The 24431-nt window shown below is 37.9% G+C and overlaps 1 protein-coding gene across 5 annotated transcripts in view; it reads left to right on the top strand.

Moving 5' to 3' along the window:
• Positions 1-23651, top strand: part of srpk2 (SRSF protein kinase 2) — a 131491-nt gene extending 107840 nt beyond the window's left edge. For 2 of the 5 annotated variants that reach the window (XM_030136934.1, XM_030136936.1), the window contains 8 exons: positions 4591-4799; positions 5046-5568; positions 12322-12422; positions 12759-12866; positions 14602-14671; positions 17976-18068; positions 18399-18491; positions 23166-23651. In XM_030136934.1, coding sequence (XP_029992794.1) covers positions 4591-4799; positions 5046-5568; positions 12322-12422; positions 12759-12866; positions 14602-14671; positions 17976-18068; positions 18399-18491; positions 23166-23350 — 1382 coding nt within the window. In that variant the 3' untranslated portion in view covers positions 23351-23651. Of the gene's footprint in view, positions 1-4590; positions 5569-12321; positions 12423-12758; positions 12867-14601; positions 14672-17975; positions 18069-18398; positions 18492-23165 lie in introns of all 5 variants that reach the window. The other 3 variants (XM_030136931.1, XM_030136933.1, XM_030136932.1) reach the window with 3 other exon arrangements.
• The last annotated feature ends 780 nt before the right edge of the window (positions 23652-24431 follow it).

Below are 24431 nucleotides of genomic sequence, written 5' to 3'. Positions count from 1 at the left end.
GAAAGTTACCACTGAAATGTGATTGTTACCTCCGCCAAGGAGGTTATGTTTTTGCCAGGGTTTGTTTGTCTGTCTGTTTGTTTGTCTGTCCGTTAGTGTGCAACATAACTCAAAAAGTTATGGACAGATTTTGATGAAATTTTCAGGGTTTGCTGGAAATGGGATAAGGAAGAAATGATTAACTTTTGGGGGTGATCCGGAAGAAATCCTGGATTCTGGATCACTTTGAAATTTTCATTAACATTGTGGTAAATGGGGCCAAAATTTTCGTTTCCCAATATCTTGCTTAATTATTGACCAAAACTCATGAAATTTAACTCAGGAATTGACAGTGGGGTCCTCTATCACATTTCAAAGGCTGATCCGGATCTGATCCAGAAGGCGGATTTTATTTTAAAAAATAAATGGAGGATTTGTATCACCGATTATGTGGGGAATTTTTGCGCTTGGCAGAGGTCTGCGCTCTCTGAGTGCTTTTCTAGTTACTTATTGTGATTTTCCCATGAAATTGGAATGAGAAATGCAACTATTTTCATTTTTTATTGATGACAATTAAATCTCATTCAGTGCAAACTTGACAAAAGTGCTCATCATTCATTACAGTTGAACCGTTTGATGATTTCAGAAGGAAAATTAGACATTTCCGACACTGACAGACAGTCTGCTCCAGCACCATGGTCAGAAAAACAGATCAGAAACATGCATGACTCTGAATAGAAGAAGAGAACCAGTGCAAATATAAATCAATTGAAAATAGTGCTGAAAATGTGAGGAAATGATTGAAACCAGTCTGGACTCACAGACAGCTCTTTCTGATCCATCCAACTGTCGATTGTGCGGCATTCAGATTGGTTCCAACAGCTTTGGTGACCCATGTTCTCTGTACATATGAGAAAAGAAAATACATGCAGGGGGAAGAAGATACACAGCAAGAGAATGAAGAGTGGATTAGATAGAACATGCAGTGTAATTATTAGAGCACTGTGACAATGTGAGCAAAAGTCAGCAGCCGTCAGGGTTTTCCTGTGGCTAAATGAGTCAAAAATCTGGCACAATACATGATATGATTGAAATAAAGCTGTGTTTAAACTGATTACAACTAGGCATGCACCGATACCACTTTTTTCCAGACCGAGTACGAGTACAAGTACTTACATTTGAGTACTTGCCGATACCGAGTACCGATACGAGTACTTAATAATCCCATTCCAGTTCTTAGTTCCTTTTGTAAATGTGCTTTATTGTCGTTGTCATTAGTCTGACTGGAAAAAAGTGCTGCTACTGACATTTAATGTGTTGCAATGAGCGTTTCTCAATTAATCCACCAGGGGGCGCTGCTCTGAATTAACGATACTGGACAAATACCACAAAGAAGAGTAAAGTTTTTGAGAAGAAGAAGAAGAAAGTCAGTAATAATAAACATGTAGACGACAGAGGTAACACTAATGTGATACTAATATTGCAGCGTTTTTGCTGGTAAGGTTTAACAGCTTAGCTTCAGCAGGAAGAGAAAAGAGAAATGAGTGATAAGTTTGGTTTTCACTTCCGCTGGCGGGGGTCTGCACCGCTTCATACTCCCGGTGGTATTCTCTGTCTGGGTACGCATCCGCCAGCACCTGGAAAATGGATGGAATGTACGCAGAGGACGGACAGAACACTGCGTCCGTATCTGTCTGTGTCTGTAACGTTACTTGCAGTCAGCGTTACTTTTATCACTGTCATTTATTTCGTTAAATCTTCACACTCCCCACACATTATTCCACCACCGTGTACCTGCTGCACTGAACTGTGAATGTCACACAGCCGTAAGTGGTATTGGTGCATTTGTATCGGATTACTTTTACGAGTACGAATACGAGTACACACACTGAGTATCGGAGCTGATGCCTGATACTCGTATCGGTATCGGTGCATCCCTACTTACAACAAATCCCTTTTTTTTTTTTTCCAGTAACAAGATAAACATTTTCAGAAAAGAAAATTAAGAATATCTGATGTTGAAAAACAATCTAAAAGAAAAAAATTCCAAAATCAGAATATCGAAAGGTCAATTTTAAGGGACATTATACTGAATTTCTATAAAAATTACATATGGTTTAATAATTATTTGCTCTGAAAATAGTGTTTTTCAATGTAAACCCTTTGTTGACCTGTGACTAACTTATTGATTAGTAACTTATCAGTAATTGTAATTTCTTAATAATTAGATTGTGGCTATTGCTGTCACAATCTAATTATTAAATAAATGTGATGGATTATAATTACATTTATATTTTATTCACCTAGATTAAAAAAATAAGTAGCAATGATTGAAAGGAATCTGTTTTATATTGTAGTTATAATAATTGCAAAAAATAAATTGAGAATAAACCATTGACCAAGAAACTGTTCTGTTATTGAGGACATCTTGGCCTGCAATGCAAACAAACTAAACATCTTGTCTCTGAGATTCTCTACGAATTTAATTATCTTTGTAAATTTTCAAGGAATAATCATTCTGTTTTGAGAATATGGTCATGCAGCAGGCATTTGACTATGAGATAATTTATCTGAAAGATTCCAGTGCAACAGTGGACGTTTATATTCTACAAATGTCCTTGTACATGTTTTATTTACAAATAATATGTTAACTTTAAATAGGAACTACTGTATTTGTAATATTAATATGGTTGAATCCTAAGAAAACTCTTACCTCTGCTTCTGTATCTGAGTTCATTCCATTGTTACATTCATTGGAAATTAAATGTTTGCCCTTATTAGTTTAATTAACATACAGTAATCCATGCACAGGCATAAATTAACATTTATTTAACCCATAAAGACCCAAACAGCCCCCAGCGCCTAAACCATCTACTGATCTAACCTGTTTAATACCTATTGATGCACTAATCCTATCAATACATGTAAATAATTGATGTAAAATGCAGTCTGGTGTCTTTTCATGGTCATCAGATATTACCCATTTGGACATTCAGAGGCTCTGCAGTTACCGTGGAAACACAGTCATCTTCTACAACATGGATTCACCAGTAATACCCATGAAATTTGACTGTCAGTGAAGGGAGATGCTTGTTTTCTGTTCAGTTATTGATATATTTACTGAAAAAGTCACTTTTTCCTCAGTTTTCTGTGTTTATGATATAATAACTTGCAACTGTAATCTGAGTTTTTAGGAACATCTACATCACAGGTGTCAAACATGTGGCCCAGGGGCCAAAACCGGCCCGCCAAAGGGTCTAATCCGGCCCGTAGGATGAATTTGTGAAATGTAAAAATTTCACTGAAGATATTAACAGTCAATCATTTTACTTTAGGGGCCATAAAAAGCCCTACTTTAGTCTCAAGTGGGTCAGACCTGTAAAATACTACCATAAAAACCTACAAATAATGACAATTCCAAATTTTTCCTCTGTTTTAGTGTTAAAAAGTGAAATTACATGAAAATGTGTAAATTTACAAACTAGCCTTTCACAAAAAAATATGAAAAACTAGAAATGTGTTAAGAGAAGTAAGTGCAATTTTACTAATATTCTGCCACTTACTAAAATATTTTGTAAATTTGCAGAGCCATTGTGATCTGTAAGTTGTAATGCACATTTACAAATGATAAGCAGAGGTAAAATAGAGTTAAAATTGCACTTATTTTCTTAATAAATTTCAGTTTTTTCATGGCTGTTCATGTTATTCACATTTTCAAAAGGACAGTTTATAGATGTAAACGTTTCCATAATGTAATTTTACTTTTTTCACTATAAAACACATTGAAATGTTTAGAGTTGGCATTATTGATATATTATTATGTTATTAATTCACTGGTCTGGCCCACTTCAGATCATACTGGGAGGATGTGGCCCCTGAACTAAAATGAGTTTGACACCCCTGATCTACATGATCAGTAAATTAAATGTAGGAAAATACCTGATTTTCACGGAAAAAAACACAAAATACAGAAGATATTATTACAATAAATGGCGATTAATCACTTAAGGAAGGTTAAATATAGAGAAGATTTCATTTGGAACTGCCACAGAAGTAGCATCGGGTACTTATGGGTTAAAATAGCGTGGTGTGCAATTCTTTTTTATGTGCGCAGATTTGTTTAAGTGAAGGAAACACTGAATTTAATCTGAAGGAAATGTGAAAAGAATATGTAAGTGAGCCCTTACTTTTTGCAGTATGAAGGTTGACAACAACGTGAAGTGATTTTTCTAAAGCGGAGCACGGCTTTGACAGATATACAGCCTGAGTTTGTGTATGCGTTTGCAGGTTTGAGCAGATAGAAAGCAGTCTGTCTGTGAATGAATAGGAGGTGGATCAGCTCCAACCTCTCCACCCACGCTAGTCCCACTGTGTAGGGGGGGGGGGCTAGGCTGATTCACAACAAACACACCAGCATCTCTCTGTGTCTCCCTCCTCCACCCTCGGTCTCTTTCATTCTTGTATTCTCTTCTTACCTCTTTCTTCTACCACTCTTTTTCTCTCTGACGTTTTTTATGCCATTTTTCATGCAGCCTACACCATCTTTCATCACACTTGTATCTCCTTTCCACCAACTTCTTCCGTATCTCTCTCCTCTCCTCTCTCTGTTAGGTGCAGCACCCCCCCAGGAGCAGAGCGAGGTACCCCACATTACTGATGAAGACCCCAATGAAGAGGAAGAGGACGACGAGCCAACACCAGTTGCTGAAAAAGATGCTCCTATTCCTCCCATCTCTGAGGAAGGAAATGGAGATTCAACACAAGCAGAGGTAGAGGAAGGGGGGGAGGGAGAGAAGGAGGAGGAGGAGGAGGAGGAGGAGGTATTGAAAGACACAGAAGAAGACAATGAGGATGAGAAGACAGAGACGGAGAAGGTGGAGGAGGAGGAGGAGGAGGAGGAGGAAGAAGAAGAGGAAGAAGAGGAAGAGGTGGTGGTGGTAGAGGAGGAGGAGGAGGAGGAGGAGGAGGAAAAAGAGACTGAAAAAGAGGAAAATGAGGAAGAGGAGCCAAAGAGTGAGTGCAAAACAGAGGAGGAAACAGTGGAAACGGAGGAGTCAAAGGAGCAGGAGGAGGAGGAGGAGGAAGATGAGGAGGAGGAAGGTGAGGAAGAGGAGGAGGACGAGGAAGATGAGGATGACGACACGACCGCAGACCTCCTCACGGACTCCACCTCCCCCATCAAACCTCACAACAACAAAAGCAATTTGGCTAAAACCAACGGGCACGTTCTGCTGGGGTCTGAGGGACTGAAACCGAACCCCGGTACACCTCCACCCCCCTCCCCCACACCAGAACCTCTCCTCTGCCCCCTGGTGGAGTCTGAGCTCAGCTACACGGACAGGGACAACTCTCTCAGCTCTGGTTATGAGATGTATAACGGTGAACTGGGTGAACCGGGGCTGACCAACGGCTCCAGTGAACGCCATCGAACCACAATGCCCTTGTTCCCAGACTTACCCCTGGATCCTGAGCCGGGAAACCCCGTATCGGTGGGGGCGGCAGACATCGGAGCGGGGCCGTCGCCTAACAGCCCCGCCGCTGACCGTAGTCGCACTGTGTCATCTTCAAGTACAGGAGACACGCCCAAAGGTGAGAGGTCAAAGGTGGTTATAGCTCTGAATTTGGGGAATTCTATTCATAATCCTGAACAAACTTATTCATCATGGAGGAAAAATATGTTGTTGGATTGATCTTAAAGGATGAATGTCACAGAAAGATTAGGCTGGCCAGCATCATAAAAATTCTGGGAAATCTTAGCTACATTTATGTCATTGACCCTGGTGAAATTGGGTCAACTGACCAGCTCCATCCAATTTCCGAGAAGTCTCTACTACAGGCATCAACCTGAGCCAGTTCTGGGAAGTCTAAAATTATTCTCTCTGAACCATCATGCAGTTCCACACCCTAGTTCAAATATCTCCAGTATTATCATAACTTGTGCAATGATCAATGCCATTATACTGTTAAAAATGCCATTTACACCTACATTTGTATACAATTTGAAGAAAATATAGTCATGCAGTAAAAAAAATATTAAAAATAGAACCGCTTCGATCCCAAAGCTAAAATTTTCTCCACAACATCTTGAAACATATATGAAGACATGGTAAAATAATTCAAAATTTTCATTAACTGGCCACATGGTAATTTGGGTGCTCAAATAAATTGTATTTTTGTGAAAAATTGAAATCGACACATTTTATTCATTGCCTCACAGCAACACTTTTCATTGAAATGTAGTCTTTTTGCAGTATACAGGGTGGGGAAGCAAAATTTACAATATTTTGAGGCAGGGATTGAAAGACAGTGTATGACCAATTAGTTTATTGAAAGTCATGAGAATTTATTTGCCACAAGAAAATTTACATAATAGAAAATTTATTCTTATTATTCTTTATTCTATATTTATTCTATGTGTCCTCCTTCTTTTCTCAATAACTGCCTTCACACACTTCCTGAAACTTGCGCAAGTGTTCCTCAAATATTCGGGTGACAACTTCTCCCATTCTTCTTTAACAGTATCTTCCAGACTTTCTCGTAATAGTTTTGCTCATTGTCATTCTCTTCTTTCCATTATAAACAGTCTTTATGGACACTCCAACTATTTTTGAAATCTCCTTTGGTGTGACGAGTGCATTCAGTAAATCACACACTCTTTGACGTTTGCTTTCCTGATTACTCATATGGGCAAAAGTTTCTGAAAAGGTATGGATAATAGTGTTAGGTATGATTATGACATCAATATATGTTTGGTTTCTAAACAATTGACGTAGTGCCTGCTGAGAAAAAACAACTAAATGTTCATTGTAAATTTTGCTTCCCCACCCTGTATTGTTGCATCTTGACCATAAGAATCCATGCAAAAAACATTAGGTCTGTACATTCATCCATTATGGCACAGAGTGCAAGCCTGAAGAGAGGGGACATTTAGAAGAATTAGCCTTTTCGCCTGATTTCAAGGCCTCATGGACCAAACATGAAGGCACCTACAATTATTTTGATGCAAAAAATGGTCTTTTCAGGGGGATTTCACCCCAGACAGTAAGTTTCAGCAGTGTGGCTTGAACACCTGAAAGCTGGCCGAAAAGCAAATTTGCAAAATCAAAAAAGAAAAAAAACATTCATTTTCAAAGGGCTGTATCTCCTAAACTATTACAGATGTGACATTAAAATTTTGGATGTGTTTGTTTATCTGGTTGGTGAACAAGTGTGAATTTTTTCAGAATTTTCTGAGGGGGTCATGTGGGGCACTTTCTGAAATCTGGTTGATTTGGGATGGAATGACCCAGTTGGTTTTTCTAGTGCATGGGTCAGCAACCTTCGCAATCTGAAGAGACATTTTAGAAACAGTCTGCAGCTAAAAGATATCCTTATATTGTTCCTCAAAGTGGTGACTTTAACAACTTTCATACATGAATTATAAGAGCCTTAATCAAGATTTTTATTCGTGAGTGTTTTTATTCCTCGAAGCATTAAAAAAAACAATGCGATTGAAATAGTTTTTATGAACCCATTTTTCATGGAGTTGCAAAAATGTCCACTCTGCTGGACACCATGCATTACATTTTTGAAGCAAAGAAACATATTTACTGATAAACTGTGTGAAAACTATGAAATGAAAACATTTTTAATGCAGCTAATCTGACATTTTCTCACATTTTAACATACACTAATACTAGTCATTACTCACTTCATAGAGATAATATGCAAAAAAACCCACAAAAACCTGTTAATTACAGTTTAATAACAATAACAAGCAACTGATTTACTCTCAGACATGTTAATGCAGATTAGGTTTATCAAGAACAGCAAAGTTACAGTAACGGTATGAATTGCAGTGTATGGGATGGTGCATGCACTGCAAAAATCTAAACCTTACCAAGTGTATTTTTCTCATTTCTTGTCAAAATATCTCATCACACTTAAAATAAGACATAATCCCCTATAGAGTAACATTTTTTTTGCTTAGTTCAAGGAAAAAAAATCTGCTAATGGAACAAGTGAGAATTATCTTGGTAAGATTTCTTGAAATAAGATTTTGCAGATCTGTTGTCTAAAAATAAGTTCTTATATCTCACTGAAAAGTTCCTCTTTAGGTGATTACGTCTCATTTTAAGTGTGATGAGTTATTTGGATTAGAAATGAGAAAAATACACTTGGTCAGAGTTAGATTTTTGCAGTGTGAGCATCCATTGTGTTGGCTGATATTGAACTAAAACAACAAAATCCATGAACATACAAGAGAATAGCTGTCCACTGTAGTGACCACTATGCATGAAAGGGTTAACAAGCTCTTTAGGATTAGTATGTGCAGAATATGTGGAAAATAAATCAAAGTTTCAGCATTTACAGAACTACAAAGAAATTACAGGACTAAAGAAAGCAGTGATATTTGTCATTATTTTCGTTTTGTAGCAAAAATCACCTAGTATGTGGAGATTTTCTTTGCAGTGAATACAGACGAATACCTTCAGTGTCATAAAATTAAAAAGCAGTCTACTTTCACTACTACTATTATTATTTTTTAATTCATTTGGAGTGTAGTCTACATTTTTACAACTGCATAACCACAGAATCACTTTATGGTTGCAACAATAATAGCAATAATAGCAAAAAAAAAACAAAAAGTATTATTCATTGCTATATGTTTTTTGACAAAGCCACATTGAGCCACTGGAAAAGGGCCCAAGAACCATATATGGCCCTGGAGCCACAGGTTGCCCACCCGTTCTAGTGCTTTTCGTACACAAAAGCAATTTAATGTGCTTTATATGAATTAACAGAACATCCAGAGAAAAGATCTAAATATTACAAATATAATTACAAGAGATTAAAAGATGTATAAAATCCTAATAGAAAAGAAGAAAATCATTTGACAGAATTTGTATTAAGGTGAGTAAAAGAGTAAACATTTGCCCATACTTACACTACTGGTCAAAAGTTTTAGAACACCCCAATTTTTCCAGTTTTGTATTGAAATTCAAGCAGTTCAAGCCCAATGAACAGCTTGAAATGGTACAAAGGTAAGCGGTGAACTGCCAGAGGTTAAAAAAAAAAAGGTAAGGTTAATCAAAACTGAAAAATAATGTACATTTCAGAATTACACAAAAAGGCGAACAAGAAACGGGTTAACAACTTAAAGCAGTTCTGCAGCAATGGAGGTTGATCAAGCCTTGAAAGTTGGTGCTACCAGTTCCTACAGGTGTCCCAACGTTTCTGAATTCCTTCCAACCCCTTCTGTCTGCATAAAAGTAGTGTTGGAACACACTTTGGTACCATACTGTTGTGAGCATTATTTGAACAGTATTGTACTGCAGAAAGTAGTGTGTTACTATAAAAATGGCGAGGAAAAAGCAACTAACGATAGCAGAGAGACAGACCATCAGAACACTTAAAAATGTAGTTCTTTCCTACAGAGAAATTGCCAAGAAAGTCAAGGTGTCAGTAAGTCCAGTTTCTTTCACCATCAAAAGGCACTCAGAAACTGGGGGAAAAGCTGACAGGAAGAGGTCTGGCAGACCCATTTCTTGTTCACCTTTTTGTATAATTCTGGAATGTGCATTATTTTTCAGTTTTATTTAACCTCACCTTTTTCTTTTTTTTTTTTTACCTCTGGCAGTTCACCGTTTACCTTTGTACCATTTCAAGCTGTTCATTGGACTTGAACTGCTTGAATTTCAATACAAAACTGGAAAAACTGGGGTGTTCTAAAACTTTTGACCAGTAGTGTATATAGCAATAAGAACTGATTAACATTTATCATGTGATGAGAATAATGTGTAAGTTATAGAGCTCATTCAGAGGCACATGAAAGAGAAATACTCTCAAGCTGGATTTAAAGTTGTCTACATCTGTAACAAATCTCTGGGAGTTTGTTCCAGTTGTTTGCAGGGTAACAGCTCATCACAGCTTCTCCATGTTTTAGTCGATTATCTGACCTCCATCGATCCAAGACTCCTACTTGGTTTATATTCCTTCTGTTTCTGTATGATTCAGTGTTAGCCTGGAGCCCAGATACATCTGCCAGAGCTGATGTTCAGTTGAACATGTGCTGTGGCAGATCAGTCTGGGTGGAGTCGATTGGGTGGAGTCAGTCAGAGGTGGGTAATCCCAGCTCCATAGAGTAAAAGTCCAGCCATGTATAGGTTCCACCTGTTCACTTAACACAGGTGATTCCACTAACTATCCCATCTACCTGGATGACGAGTTGTGCTCATCCAAATGGGCCGGTTCAGTGAGTGGTTGGAACAAATCCATGGCAGGACTTTTACTCTATGGAGCTGGGATTTCCCACCTCTGGAGTTATGCTGCATTCCAGAGTCCTGGAAGGCAGAATATATCTCACTTGGAGTTAACTACATCCACCTCAAAGCATTCCATGTGATCCATGTTGAGCATAAACAACAAATATGGAGGTCACAGATTTAAGCTCCTATTTGCTTTGTTACTGAAAAGGCATATATGCAAACGAGATGGAAGAGGTGAAATGACGGATGAGCTAATTATACATTGTGATGTTTGTTTACATTGTGAACTTGCACACTGTACACCACCATTGTTGTGTTGATGTTACGTTGTAGTTCACAGTGAGGTCGGGGTACTTCTATCTGGCCCCACTTTGCAACAAGGACCTCCGGCTTGGACAGGCGTTCCAATGCATTTTACCGGGTTTAACGTCAGAAACTTCCCATCTCCCAGCACTCTGGAATGCAGCATCAGTCCCGTCCATTTATGTAGTACCAAGCAGGTCATGAGTGGTTTGATACAATGACGAGTTGTCTCCTGCTTTTGTCTGTGACTGTTGCTCTGGTTGGTTGTATGTCTGTCCAGTGGTATTTAGAGACACTTTTGTCTGAGTATGTATGTAAGTCAAACATTAGGCGGGGCGGCCATGGCTCAGGAGGTAGAGCGGGTCATCTAATAACCGAAGGGTTGGTGGTTCGTTGTGTCCTTGGGCAGGACACTTCACCCTCCTTGCCCCCAGTGCCATTCACACTGGCATATGAATGCGTATGAATGTTTGTTGGGGGTCGGAGGGGCCGTAGGCACAAATTGGCAGCCGCACTTCTGTTAGCCTGCCCCTGGGCAGCTGTGACTACAGATGTAGTTAAGCACCACCAGAGGGGGAGTGTGAGAGCAAATGAATAATGAGTCAATAATGTAAAGCGCTTTGAGTGGCCAAAAAAGCACTATAGAAATCTAGTCCCTAAATATATATGTATATATGTATATATATATATATATATATATATATATATATATATATATATATATATATATATATATAGTATAGTATAGTATAGTATTTTAGAACATTAGAACATCACTTCTAGAACATTAGATCAACATAAGTGCTGATCCAGACACCTGTCCACATCCACATTATCCCTTTGAACATCATTCCTTACATTAGTACCATTACTTCATGGTACCTAACAAAGCAGGTACACTCACTGTTCATGCAGAGGTGGACCTTATGCCGTGTTTCCACTACGTGGAACCAGCTCGACTCGGCTCAGCTCGGCTTGACTCGGTGTTCCTGGAGATCATTTCCATTACAGGATACTACTGACTTTACAGTACCTGGACATCATAGCAATGCGGCGCGATATTTCCGTGTCGTCTGCTCAGAGAGTTGCTGATAAACTCGCTCATTGCGTGTTGTCTCGTGTCGCGTCGTGTCTCGTCTGAATTTTTACGTCGTCCACCAAAGACTGAATCTCCTCGACCGACCATGATGTAGTTTTAGGCTGTTATCATGTGGATTAATGTACCGCTATATTTACTGTCCACTTCCGCATCTGTTGTTTGTGAAATGGCGGGTCACAGAGAAAACTGTCTGACCAATCAGTGGTCTGCAGCGTTATACGTCACAGTTTAGTATCGCTTGGAACCTCGGTGGAGGTGATACCAAAAAAGTAGTACCGGGTACCAGATTCCAGGTCCTTTTTCGTAATGGAAACACAAAAAGGCCGAGCTGAGTCGAGTCGAGCCAATACCACGCAGTGGAAACGTGGCATTACAGACCCTGTAGACCACATTGGACCTGAGACTGTTGACTCACTGTCCTCACTGTAACTGTTGCTGTCACTGTCTTTTATTGTATGCAGAAATTACCAAAAATGGTCACTTGCCCTATAAAGGGTTTGACCAACGTGCTCCTTCATATCTTTTTTCCAGTTAAATAATAGTTTAATTATATCAACTCTGTGTTCTCCTGAAGTGTTTTCAGACCCCAACACAACATTAACAAAGGTGGCCTAGAATAAGTGGATACTACCGAATGTGTTCATCTCTTCTCACTGTATTTTTATTTTTTTTATCCACTCACTGTCTTCTCAGTCAGAGCCAGAGCTGCAGATCTCCTAATCAACCCACTAGACCCACGCAACGCTGACTCTATTCGTGTCAAAATCGCTGATCTTGGAAATGCCTGCTGGGTGGTAAGACACCATATCTGGGATTTACGTCTGTCGATTCTGTACTGCTAAGATAGTGTTCTAAAAATGATCACTGGAAGTCATACGTAATGATTAAACTGAGCAAGGCATTTTTACATCTCTGTTCAAACTTTTTTCAGGAGAAAGCAGTGTTCTAATAATTTCATCTCACCTTCTATGAAACTCCAGCTAGTGTACTTTGGAGCATATTCATTCTGTGTCTGTGCTTATCTCTTCAAATGTCCGGCACTAGACAAAAGATGGACATGTAATTTAATAGAGCTATGGTGAAAACATTGGTCAGTATTGCTTCATTTTCCTCTCCTCCATTCTTCTCAGCATAAACACTTCACAGAGGACATCCAGACGAGACAGTACCGCTCCATTGAGGTCCTGATAGGAGCTGGTTACAGCACTCCTGCAGACATCTGGAGTACAGCTTGCATGGTGAGGAGAATAAATACACTACGCACACTGTCAGAGGTGGGACAGAATCAAGTACAGATACTGTCCTACTGTACTCAAGTAGAGTTTGGAGCTATCTGTACTTTACTTGAGTACTTAGTTTGTCTGACTTTTTACTAGGGATGCACCGATACCACTTTTTTCAAGACCGAGTACAAGTAGAAGTACTTACATTTGACTACTTGCCGATACCGAGTACCGATATGAGTACTTAATAATACCATTACGGTTCTTAGTTCCTTTTGAAAATATGCTTTATTGTCGTTGTCATTAGACTGACTGTAATGAAGTGCTGCTACTGACATTTAATGCTTCGGAATGAGCGTTTCTCAGTCAATCCACCAGAGGGCGCCGCTCTTAATTAACCATACTGGATAAAAACCATGAAGAAAAGTAAAGTTTTTTGAGAAGAAGACAGTCAATAATAATAAACATGGAGACGACAGAGGTAACAGTAATGTGGATACTAATGTTCATGTTGATATTGATATCGATGAGGGTAGTTGTCATAAATATGTCAGTAGTTTTTCTCTAACTCCCACAGTCGCTCTTTGAACAGATCCTCTACCTCCACGGTTCCCAGTGGTATTCTCCATCTGGGTACGCATTCGTGAGCATCTGGAAAACAGATGGAATGTACGCAGAGGACAGACAGAACGTATCCGTCTGTGTCTTTAACGTTACTTGGAATCAGCGTTACCTTTGTCACCGTCAATTATTTAGAAAAATCTCCACGCTGCTGACATTTACTCCTTCGCCGCGTACCTGCTGCACTTAACTGCGAATGTCACGCTGCAGTAAGTGGTATCGGTGCAGTTGTATCAGAGTACTTTTACAAGTATGAGTACAAGTACACATGCTGAGTATCGGACCTGATACCCGATACTGGTATCGGTATTGGTGCATCCCTACTTTTTACTTTTAGTCTATGTTTCAGTACAAACATCTGTACTATCTACTCATTACATTACACTGGTCTACAAGTAAAATGCTTCCACAATAAACGTAGTGAAATTTTACCACGTGTGAGTCACTAGTCGCTTTTCCATTGACCGTCAAATTGCATGAATATAACTTGTATTGGGATTACAGTTACAGTTATACAGTTAGATTTCAAGTGGGTCAGACCAGTAAAATATTATCACAATAACCTATAAATAATGACAACCCCAAATTTTCTCTTTGTTTTTTTGGTGTAAAAAAGTAAAATTACATGAAAATGTTTACATTACCAAACTATACTTTTACAAAAAATGTGAATAACCTGAACAAATGGAAATGTCTGAAGAACAGTAAATGCAATTTTACTAATATTCTGCATGTTACTAAATGTTTTATGCAATTGTAATGCACATGTGTAAATGATAAACTGATAAACCGAGGCAGAATATTGTTAAAATTGCACTTGTTTTTCTTATGACAATCCAAGTTGTTCATGTTATTCAGATTTTTAAGGATACTTTGTAGATGTAAACCTGATCATACTAGAATTTACTTTTTTTTCACTGGTATTCTTTTACTGGTCCAGCCCACTTGAGATCAATTTGGACTGAATGTGGCCCCTGAAAGAAAATGAGTTTGACACCCCTGACTTAGGGGCACAAATTAAGATAGATGGATGGAAGGATGGATGGATTCTTTACAAACTATGCAGTACATTATGCACAATATCAGTAGTTTATTTGGAACATGTCCTCACGGCAGTCCTCTTTTCCAGGCATTTGAACTTGCAACTGGAGATTACCTGTTTGAGCCCCACTCTGGAGAGGATTACTCCCGTGATGAAGGTGAGTATCAGCATAGACTAATTCTTATTTTAAAGTATTCAACAGAATTGATCAAATACTTGAGTTAAGAATGCTTAATATTTATTTTGTATTTCCAACAAAGGTACAGTTGAGGTTTACATACGGTTTGATTAAACACATTCAGTAGAATGTGGTCTGATGTTTGGAAAAAACACATTTCAATATACAGTATAATTCCTGCTATTAATTCAACTACTCTAAATGCTTTACATCAATGATGTGAAATTTCAGAGTAATGAAAGACAAATGTTTAGCTTTAGCTTGTATTTAGGTTGTTACACATGTTTAACATGAACGACACAACTGCAAAAGTATCTTCAGTGGTTGATGACATTTTGTGATTGAAATGTGCAAAAGATCTGATACATTTTCATGAGTTTTTCTCCACTGGTAGAATGAGGATCATCTATTAACTGTAGGCATCTTTCCTTCTCACTTTTTTTCCCATGCAGTTATAATATTGTCGCTGTCGGGCAAAAACCTCTTATGTCCAAAATAGTTATTTCTCAGGAAACTAGAAAAACAATGTGTATTCTAAGAGATGTAGTCACAAACCATTTTCAACACTTTTTATTGGTTAAATATTTCTAAAACTGTCAGGCCAACATGAAGACTGATATCAGTGTTGAAAGCAAACAATTCTGCCAATAGCTAGCAGTATTTATTTCATTTTATTGTATTTTATTTAAATTTATTTTGTTACCTTACTCACTGTCAAATAAATTTATCCAAAAGTCTTTCATATTAACCCTTTAGGTGCCAGAGTTTTCTAAAATGTATTTTTTTTTTTTTTTCAAATATTAAATTTTGATTGACTTCAAAAAACTGTCTGTTTCATTTAGTTTTGTTGCTTGACTAAATATTGCAACTTTGGTGATTAAAGGGTTAATAAACACAACAGTTAAAGTCAGTGAATGTCATTTTCTTCACCAGTGGTTCAATATCAGCAAAACTGACGTCCATATGAAATGTTAGTGCATCCCTACTTGTAGTAGAATGTTACAATAAACTCTAGTACAGTTTGTCAGCTTTCTAAAATAACTGCTTATGACAAAAATTACTTTTTTGTCATAAGCAATTTCTGGTTAATTTTGTTGTGTTTTCCTGAAAAATCTGAAAAAACAACCAAGGCAATATATTTAAGGTGGCGAGTAATATCCAATAGTATGTAAGCTGTCAAAACATATTAATAATCAAAAACCTCTCATGTCTGAAATAGTTATTTTTCAGGAAACTGGAAATACGATGTTTATTCTAAATTAATGAATGGAGTTAAGAGATGTAGTCACAAACCATTTTCAACACTTTTCAGTAGTTAAATATTTCTCAAACCATCAGGCCAATGTGAAAACTGACCAAAAGAAAAGAAGTTTTATTATAAAAAAAAGAAAAAGACCAAAAATGGACTTAAGAGGTTTCCCCGCCGACAGCGACGATATAATAGTTATGAACAGTGACATGCACTGATATGTTTTATCCAAACATCATTATTCATCCTAACAATGGAGAGAAATTGTAAGTAAAACCTGACTGTGCCATGCGTAGATAGTCGTTAAAATAGGCCAAAGGAAGGTTTGAAATACGCCCTCCCTCCTCCCAGATCCCCCTGTCCACTGCCAGCTGTAAATCTTGTCCTTTATCCTGCTGCTCTGCCTCCACTCATCTTCACTGTGTACTGTTTCCTGAATTCACTAAACTGAATATATCGATCTGTGTCACTGTGATGGACTAGAGATCAACCAGTAGTGGAGTATGAAAGACGGAGATAATAATTCTAAGAGGAAAACGCTGATAACCAACTCGTCTGATAGCACTACTTTCATGGAAAAATGTAAATCTGTTGGAAATTAGAAACTGAACATATAGGTCAAAGTGATAAATATCTAAATAAATCAGTAAGTTTGTCAAAAATCTAGTTAATTCCAGGTATGTTTTTGTAGTTTTTGAATTTTTATTTTTGCTGAAATTCACTAATACCAGTTGAAAAGCCTGATTTAAGCTTTTGGAACCAAATTCTATAGCGATACGTATCTTATTAATCAGTCTACACTTATTATTATTATTATTATTATTATTATTATTATTATTATTATTATTAGACCACCCCTTGTTTTCTTCAGTTTCTTGTTCATTTTAATGCCTGGTACAACTAAAGGTACATTTGTTTGGACAAATATAATAACAACAAAAATAGCTCATAAGAGTTTAATTTCAGAGCTGATATCTATCCTTTTTCCATGTTTTCTTGATAATAATCAAAATCACTTCAGTTCTTTCATCAGTATCTATGGCATTGTACTGACAAAAACAGTGCTTTTAGGCATTCCATGTTTTCTTTTCCGTCTGTTTTAGTCACATGATACACACAGGAGTTAGTACTTGATTGCATAACCATTGTTTTTGATGACTTTTGATGGTCTAATAATTTTTTCCATGACTGTATCTCTATGATTGGTGTATTGATTACTAATAAGCATCTCACCAATCAAATGTCTTGGTGTTATAATTACTTTTCCTGAATGGACTGTTCCATTTTAACATCCCATCATGTCTTAAAGGGAATTAACTGAACGGTGCTTCCCTTAGTTTTCAACAAACTGTAAAACTGTAAATAATTTTAACCTATGATATCCATATTATATATTATATATTAGCATGTTAGCGTATCCCATGAGTATATTTACACTTCTGGTATCATGTTACTCACACTTGTCACTGCATGTCTAATGATAATCTTACACCTTCTTAATGACATATTTTCCAACCTCCGACACTCACCTCTTGGTCTTTCTCATCACATAACCTTATTTGCATGTTTTGCACAGACAATAAGCCAGTATTTATATCATTATGAAATCCCATTTTACAGAAAGACACTTTTGATCCAACATCATTAAGGCTAAATAGAAAATCTAAGTGGTTTCTGAATGCATGTCGTCTTATTCCAAGTCTAAACATTTCATTTCATCGTCTCTGCTGTGGAGGCACAGCTCACTAACACAGATTTTTCTCCTTTACTGTCTGACTCTCTTTTCCTCCCTTTCCCTCCTCTTTTCTACCTTTTACTTCCCTTCCCTTTGTCTGGTTTTTCTTTCCTCACCTTCATTTCAATTTCCTCATATTTTTCTTGTATCTTTCACCTTTCAATTAATCCTCCTCTTCCATTGTTTTTTTACTCGTTCTTTGTGTTTTTGTTTTTGTCTGCATCTCTCCTGTCCTCTCTACTTTCTGACATTCTTCCTCCTATTTTTCCTTTCCTCTCTCCTCCCTCTCTCCTCCATAGACCACATAGCCCACATCATAGAGCTGCTGGGTTGTATTCCGAGGCACTTTGCACTCTCTGGAAAATATTCCCGGGAGTTCTTCAACCGAAGAGGTAGCGCTGACAGAGAGCTGGTGGGACTGAGATACACTTATGTCTAAGATGGATAAAAAGGACACAGGCAGACAGCCCAGACACCACAAACAAATCAGACTTTTATTTTTTGACACGTTGAATTGCAACCAAAACTAAAGAACAATATCCTCTGGCGCCATCACATGTCCAGGTGTCTCAGTAGTCGTACATCTGCGACGGTGTCCTTGCCTTACTTTAAGCAGCAGTGTGTGTCAGTCCCATTCAGAGGATGTGTGTGTTGACGTGTGTGTGCATGCTGTAATGCTGAACCGTGCCTGTTCCCTCTGTGATGTATGTGGTGGTGGGCAGACCACATCGCTCTGATCATGGAGCTCCTTGGGAAGGTCCCACGCAAAGTGGTCGCTGCCGGGAAGTACAGCCGAGAGTTTTTCTCCAAGAAAGGTAAACAACACTGGAAACCGGGGGTTAGGTGTAGAGTCGGCCTCATCCTGAGGCTCAGGTCTGCTACAGGAAGATTACGTAGGAGATATAAGACAAAGAAAAGGCGTTTATGTACAGTTCTGCGGCAATATTCTGTGTAATAATGTACGCAGTAATAACGTTCTATGAAGACGGGATAAGTTTAAATGCCATCAGAGGAGTTAGATTATACAGCTGGGCGATAATTTACTCTAACAATATGATCAATATTTAGGTTAATATTTTAGACACAACTGTAGGGAAATTCTTTGTTTTTTTCTTACATTGGCCAATATTTGAGGAATTTTCATGCAAAAATCAGGATACTGTTTTCTTTTTCCCTCACTTGCCCAGGGATCACACATGGAGATTAGCTTTTTACTAAAGGTTAATGTTTTGTTTTGTTTTTTTTGTAATTGTTGCTTTCTTTTCTTTTCTTTTTTTTTTGCTTTTTGTTTTTGGACATGGCTCCTGTTAAATCAGCTGAACTAAAGTTAGTAATGCACCGACCTCAGCTGGTACTGATATCGGTGTTGAAAACAAACAATTTTGCCAATAGCTGGCAGTATTTTATTTTATTTTATTTTATTTTATTTTATTTTATACCTTGCTCACTGTCAAACAAAATTATCCAAAAGCCTTTAATATTAACCCTTTAAGCACCGGCGTCTTTCATTTATTTTTAAATATTTAATTTTCATATCAAGATTTCACAAAGCTGTCTGGTTCATTGAGTTTTGTTGCTTGACTAAATATTGTAACTTTGGTGATTAAAGGGTTAATAAACACAACAGTTAAAGTCGGTGAATGTCATTTTCTTCACCAGTGGTTCAATATCAGCAATACTGATGTCCGTGATACATTAGTGCATCCCTACTTCCAATAGAATGTTGTAATAAAGTCTAGTACAGTTCCTCACCTTCCTAAAATAATTGCTTATGACAAAAATGACTTTTTTGCCTAAATTAGCAAATGCTCAATTTCCGGTAAATTTTTTTGTGTTTTCCTTAAAAATCTGAAAAAAAAAGAAAAAAAAAAAAAAATACGACCAGGGTACTTATTTTGGGAAGATGACGAGTATAACTTTTAGTGCATCCAGTGCTGTCAGGTGCTGTGCCATCCAATATATCCACTAGTATTTCAGCTTTCAAAAAATATTAATAATTGATTAAGAATTTACTACAAAATCACTACAAACTGTGTATTCAATCCAGGATTAAAGTTTTACCATGAAACTTTGAATTTACACTCAGAATAGGTCTATGCAAGTCAAAAAGCTATTTGGAGCTTATATTTATAGACAGATCAGTGAGGTTTTAGCTGCCTGCACTGAGGGTCTTCAGTGCGTCACACACCTCTATGAATCTGCTCATCTTAGAGCCTGGTAAGTGTGTGAGTCTGAGTTTGATACAGTTGATAACCCTTGCACTTTCTCATTTATTCTCTTTTTTCTTTCTCTCAATATCTTTCCCTTTCTACTCATATATTCTTCATAATGTGTCATGAGACCTGAATATTCTGTCTTTGATGTTGTCTCTATCCGAGGTCTGAGCCTGCACTTGATGTCTCAATGTTCTCCCTTTTATCTCCTGGCGCTCCGTTAATCTGGCTTGACTTTTTCGCTCCGTCTCTCTGGGCTTCCTCCGTCTGCCGTGCGGCCTTCAGCCATGCAGCGCAATCATTCTGCCTTGTTAACTTGTTTCCTCGCTGCACGCTGATTTCTACACAAGATGTGGGGAAAGAAAATGATGGAAACGCATTCTCAAGTTTGTCTGAGAATCTAATTAAAATCGAACGCTTAATAGATGACCGTTAAAATCTAAAACAGACACTTTTTTTTTAAATTCCTGACAGAAATAAAGTGTACTTTGATCAATCGGTAAGTCACTGTAGATGGTTTCTTTTCCTCCATCTTGTGCTTTCCAGTCAGTGCAGAGAAAGAGGAGGTTACTATGGCAGCCATGGTTTGAGCTGGACCTTCACTTCCATCATTAATCATTCCTTCATATTTTTCCTCTGTGGGTTTGGTACTACCTCATCTCTTTAATAATGAACTTCTTCCCCTCCTTGTCTATTTTCATTACCTCTCTTTTTTGTCTCAATCGATCCAATTGTTACCCACTATTCCTGTGGTTTTCAGCTGCGACTGTGCAGGATTTCATGCCGTGATTACAGATTTTCACTGATTAGTACACCTTCGCACAGGAAGGGGTGAACGTATCAGTGAAATCAGCAGCTGTAATGGTCGGCTGGAGCCTTCACAATAACAGCCCACTGTGGGTCAGTTCATCCAAGTTACGAAAAAAACATGTTTTAAATATCCGTACCAATTTCATTAAGTATGGTAAAGCCAGTTTCTTGTTGTGAAAAAACTATGAATAGACCAAAACTCATAAAGACAGCTTAGACGTCTGTGCCACATTGGGATCTACTAAAACACAGGTGCCAAACATGCGGCCTGGGGGCCAAATCTGGCCCGCCAATGGGTCTAATCCAGCCTGTAGGATGAATTAGTGAAATGCAAAAATTACACTGAAGATATTAACAATCAGTGGTGTAAAAATCATTTTAATTCAGGTTCCACATACAGACCAATTAGATCTCAGTTGGGTCAGACCAGTAAAATAGTGTCATAATAACTTATAAATAATGACAACTGCAGATTTTATCTTTGTTTTAGTGAAAAAAAGTAAAATTACGTGAAAATGTTCACATTAACAAGCTATCCTTTTACAAAAAATGTGAATAACCTATACAAATATGAACAACCTGAAATGTCCTAAGAGAAGTAAATGCAATTTTACCAATATTTTACCTGGTACTATATATTTTGTGTATTTGTAATTGTAATGTAAGTTGTAACACACATGTGTAAATGATAAACTGAGGCAGAATATTGTTAAAATTACATTTGTTTTTCTTAAGACATTTCAAGTTGTTCATGTTATTCAGATTTTTAAGGAAACATTGTAGATGTAAACTTTATCATAATGTTATTTTACTTTTTTCACTGTTATTCTACTGGTCTGGCCCACTTGAGATCATATTGGGGTGAATGTGGCCCCTGAACTAAAATGAGTTTGACACCCCTGTACTAAAACATGTAAGAATGACTCATATATATATATGTGTATATATATATATATATATATATATATATATATACATATATATAAACACTGTTGCCCATAAAGTTGAAATAATTATGTTTTCAGGCACATTCTTTTTATTCTTATTTACACACATCAGTTATCACCTCCCCAGTTACACTTTATCAAGAATAAATCATGTTACAATCATTTCATGAGAAAAGGTAAAAAATATTTTATTCCAACTTTATGGGCAACAGTGTATGTATAAACAAAATGCTTGGTAACAGATCTGCATTGTAGTTTTTATCAAATATTAGAGTAACTTGGACTATTGTCAGCTGAGAATCAATGCTTTAGTATTTATGTGAACAGGAGGATGATGAAATGACCTCTGGACATGGTCTTAAAGGATTGTAAATAAATCATTGCGATGTTAGTTCTTGGTAAACATTTGAGGTTTGTGCCAAAGACAGATGGGATACCATGGATTTTGGTGAGTCAAACCATATGCCTCAAGAAATCATTCATGGTTTTGGTCTCTTCATAGAATATGTTGACAATAAAGAGCTTTTTTTTTTTGTTCATATAGTTTTGTTAAATACTTCTGATCAGTTAATGCACAGGTGTCAAACATGCGGCCCGGGGGCCAAATCTGGCCCGTCAAAGGGTCCAATCTGGCCCGCGGGATGATTTGTGAAATGCAAAAATTACACTGAAGATATTAACAATCAATGGTGTCAAAATCATTTTAATTCAGGTTCCACATACAGACACATACAGTCCAATTAGATTTCAAGGGGGTCAGACCAGTAAAATATTATCATAATAACCTATAAATAATGACAACCCCAAATTCTCTCATTGTGTTTTTTGGTGTAAAAAAGTAAAATTACATCAAAGTGTTTACATTACCAAACTATACTTTTACAAAAAATGTGAATAACCTGAACGAATATGAACAAATGGAAATGTCTTAAGAAAAGTAAATGCAATTTTACCAATATTCTGCCTGTTACTAATTGTTTTGTGCGATTGTAATGCACATGTGTAAATGATAAACTGATAAACCGAGGCAGAATATTGTTAAAATTGCACTTATTTTTCTTAAGACAATTCAAGTTGTTCATGTTAATCAGATTTTTAAGGAAACTTTGTAGATGTAAACCTGATCATAATAGAATTTTACTTTTGTAACTGTTATTATTTTACTGGTCCGACCCACTCGAGATTAAATTGGGCTGAATGTGGCCCCTGAACTAAAATGAGTTTGACACCCCTGGGTTAATGACAGAATTCATCAATTTGTTATTCCTGGAAAAAAAGAATAGAATAATTCTAAATCAATAACATACTTTTTAAATCTTTTTTTCTTGCAATTTGTTTCACTATTGTGAAATAAGCTGCTGCTGTAAATCATCTCTTTCGCAAAATATTACTAGACATTTCCTATAAATAAGAAAACATGTTTTTGTCTCTTGGTTGAAGTGATCCAAACCCCATTTCTCTGTTTTTTCCCACGTCCTCCGGTTCCATTGTTGACTCTGTTCCTTATTGCCCCCTACAGGTGAGCTGCGGCATATCACCAAGCTGAAGCCTTGGTCCTTGTTCGACGTGCTGGTAGAGAAGTATGGCTGGTCGCACGAGGACGCCGGTCACTTCACCCACTTCCTTCTGCCCATGCTGGAGATGGTGCCTGAGAAGAGGGCCTCGGCCGGCGAATGTCTCAACCACCCCTGGCTCAACTCGTAGCCGCAGATTCCGATCAGACGTCCTCCTCCCCTTGTCCCCTAAGCATCATTCCCCGGTGGCAGCCTGTGAAACAACTAAACGGAGAGAAGCTGGAGACAAACACAGTTGGAAAACTTAAAGACTTACTCTTTCCTGCCCTATCTCACACATGCACCCATGCTTATCTGAGTAGGCTTAAGTCCCAAACAGCCCCTTTCATCCCTTCCCAAGAGGAATGTAAAGACAAGTTTGAGGAGATAAAATGACATAGTAGCTGTCGGCAAGGCTGTGTCTTCCAAAACATCTCCAGAAAAAAAAAAAATAGAGTCAGATAATTCAAGGATGGATGCTGCTCTGCTCACACCGTAAAAGGGAGAAGTCAGGCTGTTTCTTGTCTGAAAGAGTTATGCTTTCTTTCTTCTCTTCTGCCGTCAAGATGTCAGCCAGTCACTTCCATCTGTCTACCTATCTCCTCTTAGTTCTTAGTTTTGGATCCAGTCATGGGCCACTGACAGCTGCTGATCTTTTCAGTGACAAGAAAGAGAAAAAGTCAAATAGAAGTCCTACTACAGTGCTAACAGCCTAGAGCTCCAGCTGCCATGACTTTTACACAGCCAGGGCCTCAAAAACAGACATTTACGTATCTGATTGTGTGTGAGACGAGTGTATGTGCCTGTGTTTTCTGCACAGTCTGCAGATCAACTCAAGATCTATCTTCACAGTCTCTTCTCCTATCTTTCCAACCAGGTAACCCTACCTCCCCTCCTTCCTTCACCCTGCTGTGGAAGAGCACCCACATCAGATTAAAGTTTACACCCTGAATTCTTCCAAAAATCCCTCCAGTCCCTTCTCTCTAACCTGTATGGCTTTCCACCTCCCTTCTCCTAAATGAGCTGCGTGGTCCTAACCCGGGGCCAGCGCAGACACAACACTGGAGGGCAGCCAGTCCTCCAGGGGGCACCGCACTTGCCGCTCTGATAGAGACAAGTAGAAGATGCGCAAGATGAGCAACAAACAAAATACAATCAATTCAACATAGAGGAGGACAGCTCGGTCGTAAAAGACTATTTTCAAAATGCATGGAGAGACTGATGGATCAGCA

This window comes from Sphaeramia orbicularis, chromosome 6 (assembly GCF_902148855.1).
Source record: "Sphaeramia orbicularis chromosome 6, fSphaOr1.1, whole genome shotgun sequence".
Taxonomy (NCBI): Eukaryota; Metazoa; Chordata; class Actinopteri; order Kurtiformes; family Apogonidae; genus Sphaeramia; species Sphaeramia orbicularis.
This window is presented reverse-complemented; position numbering and strand designations above follow the sequence as displayed.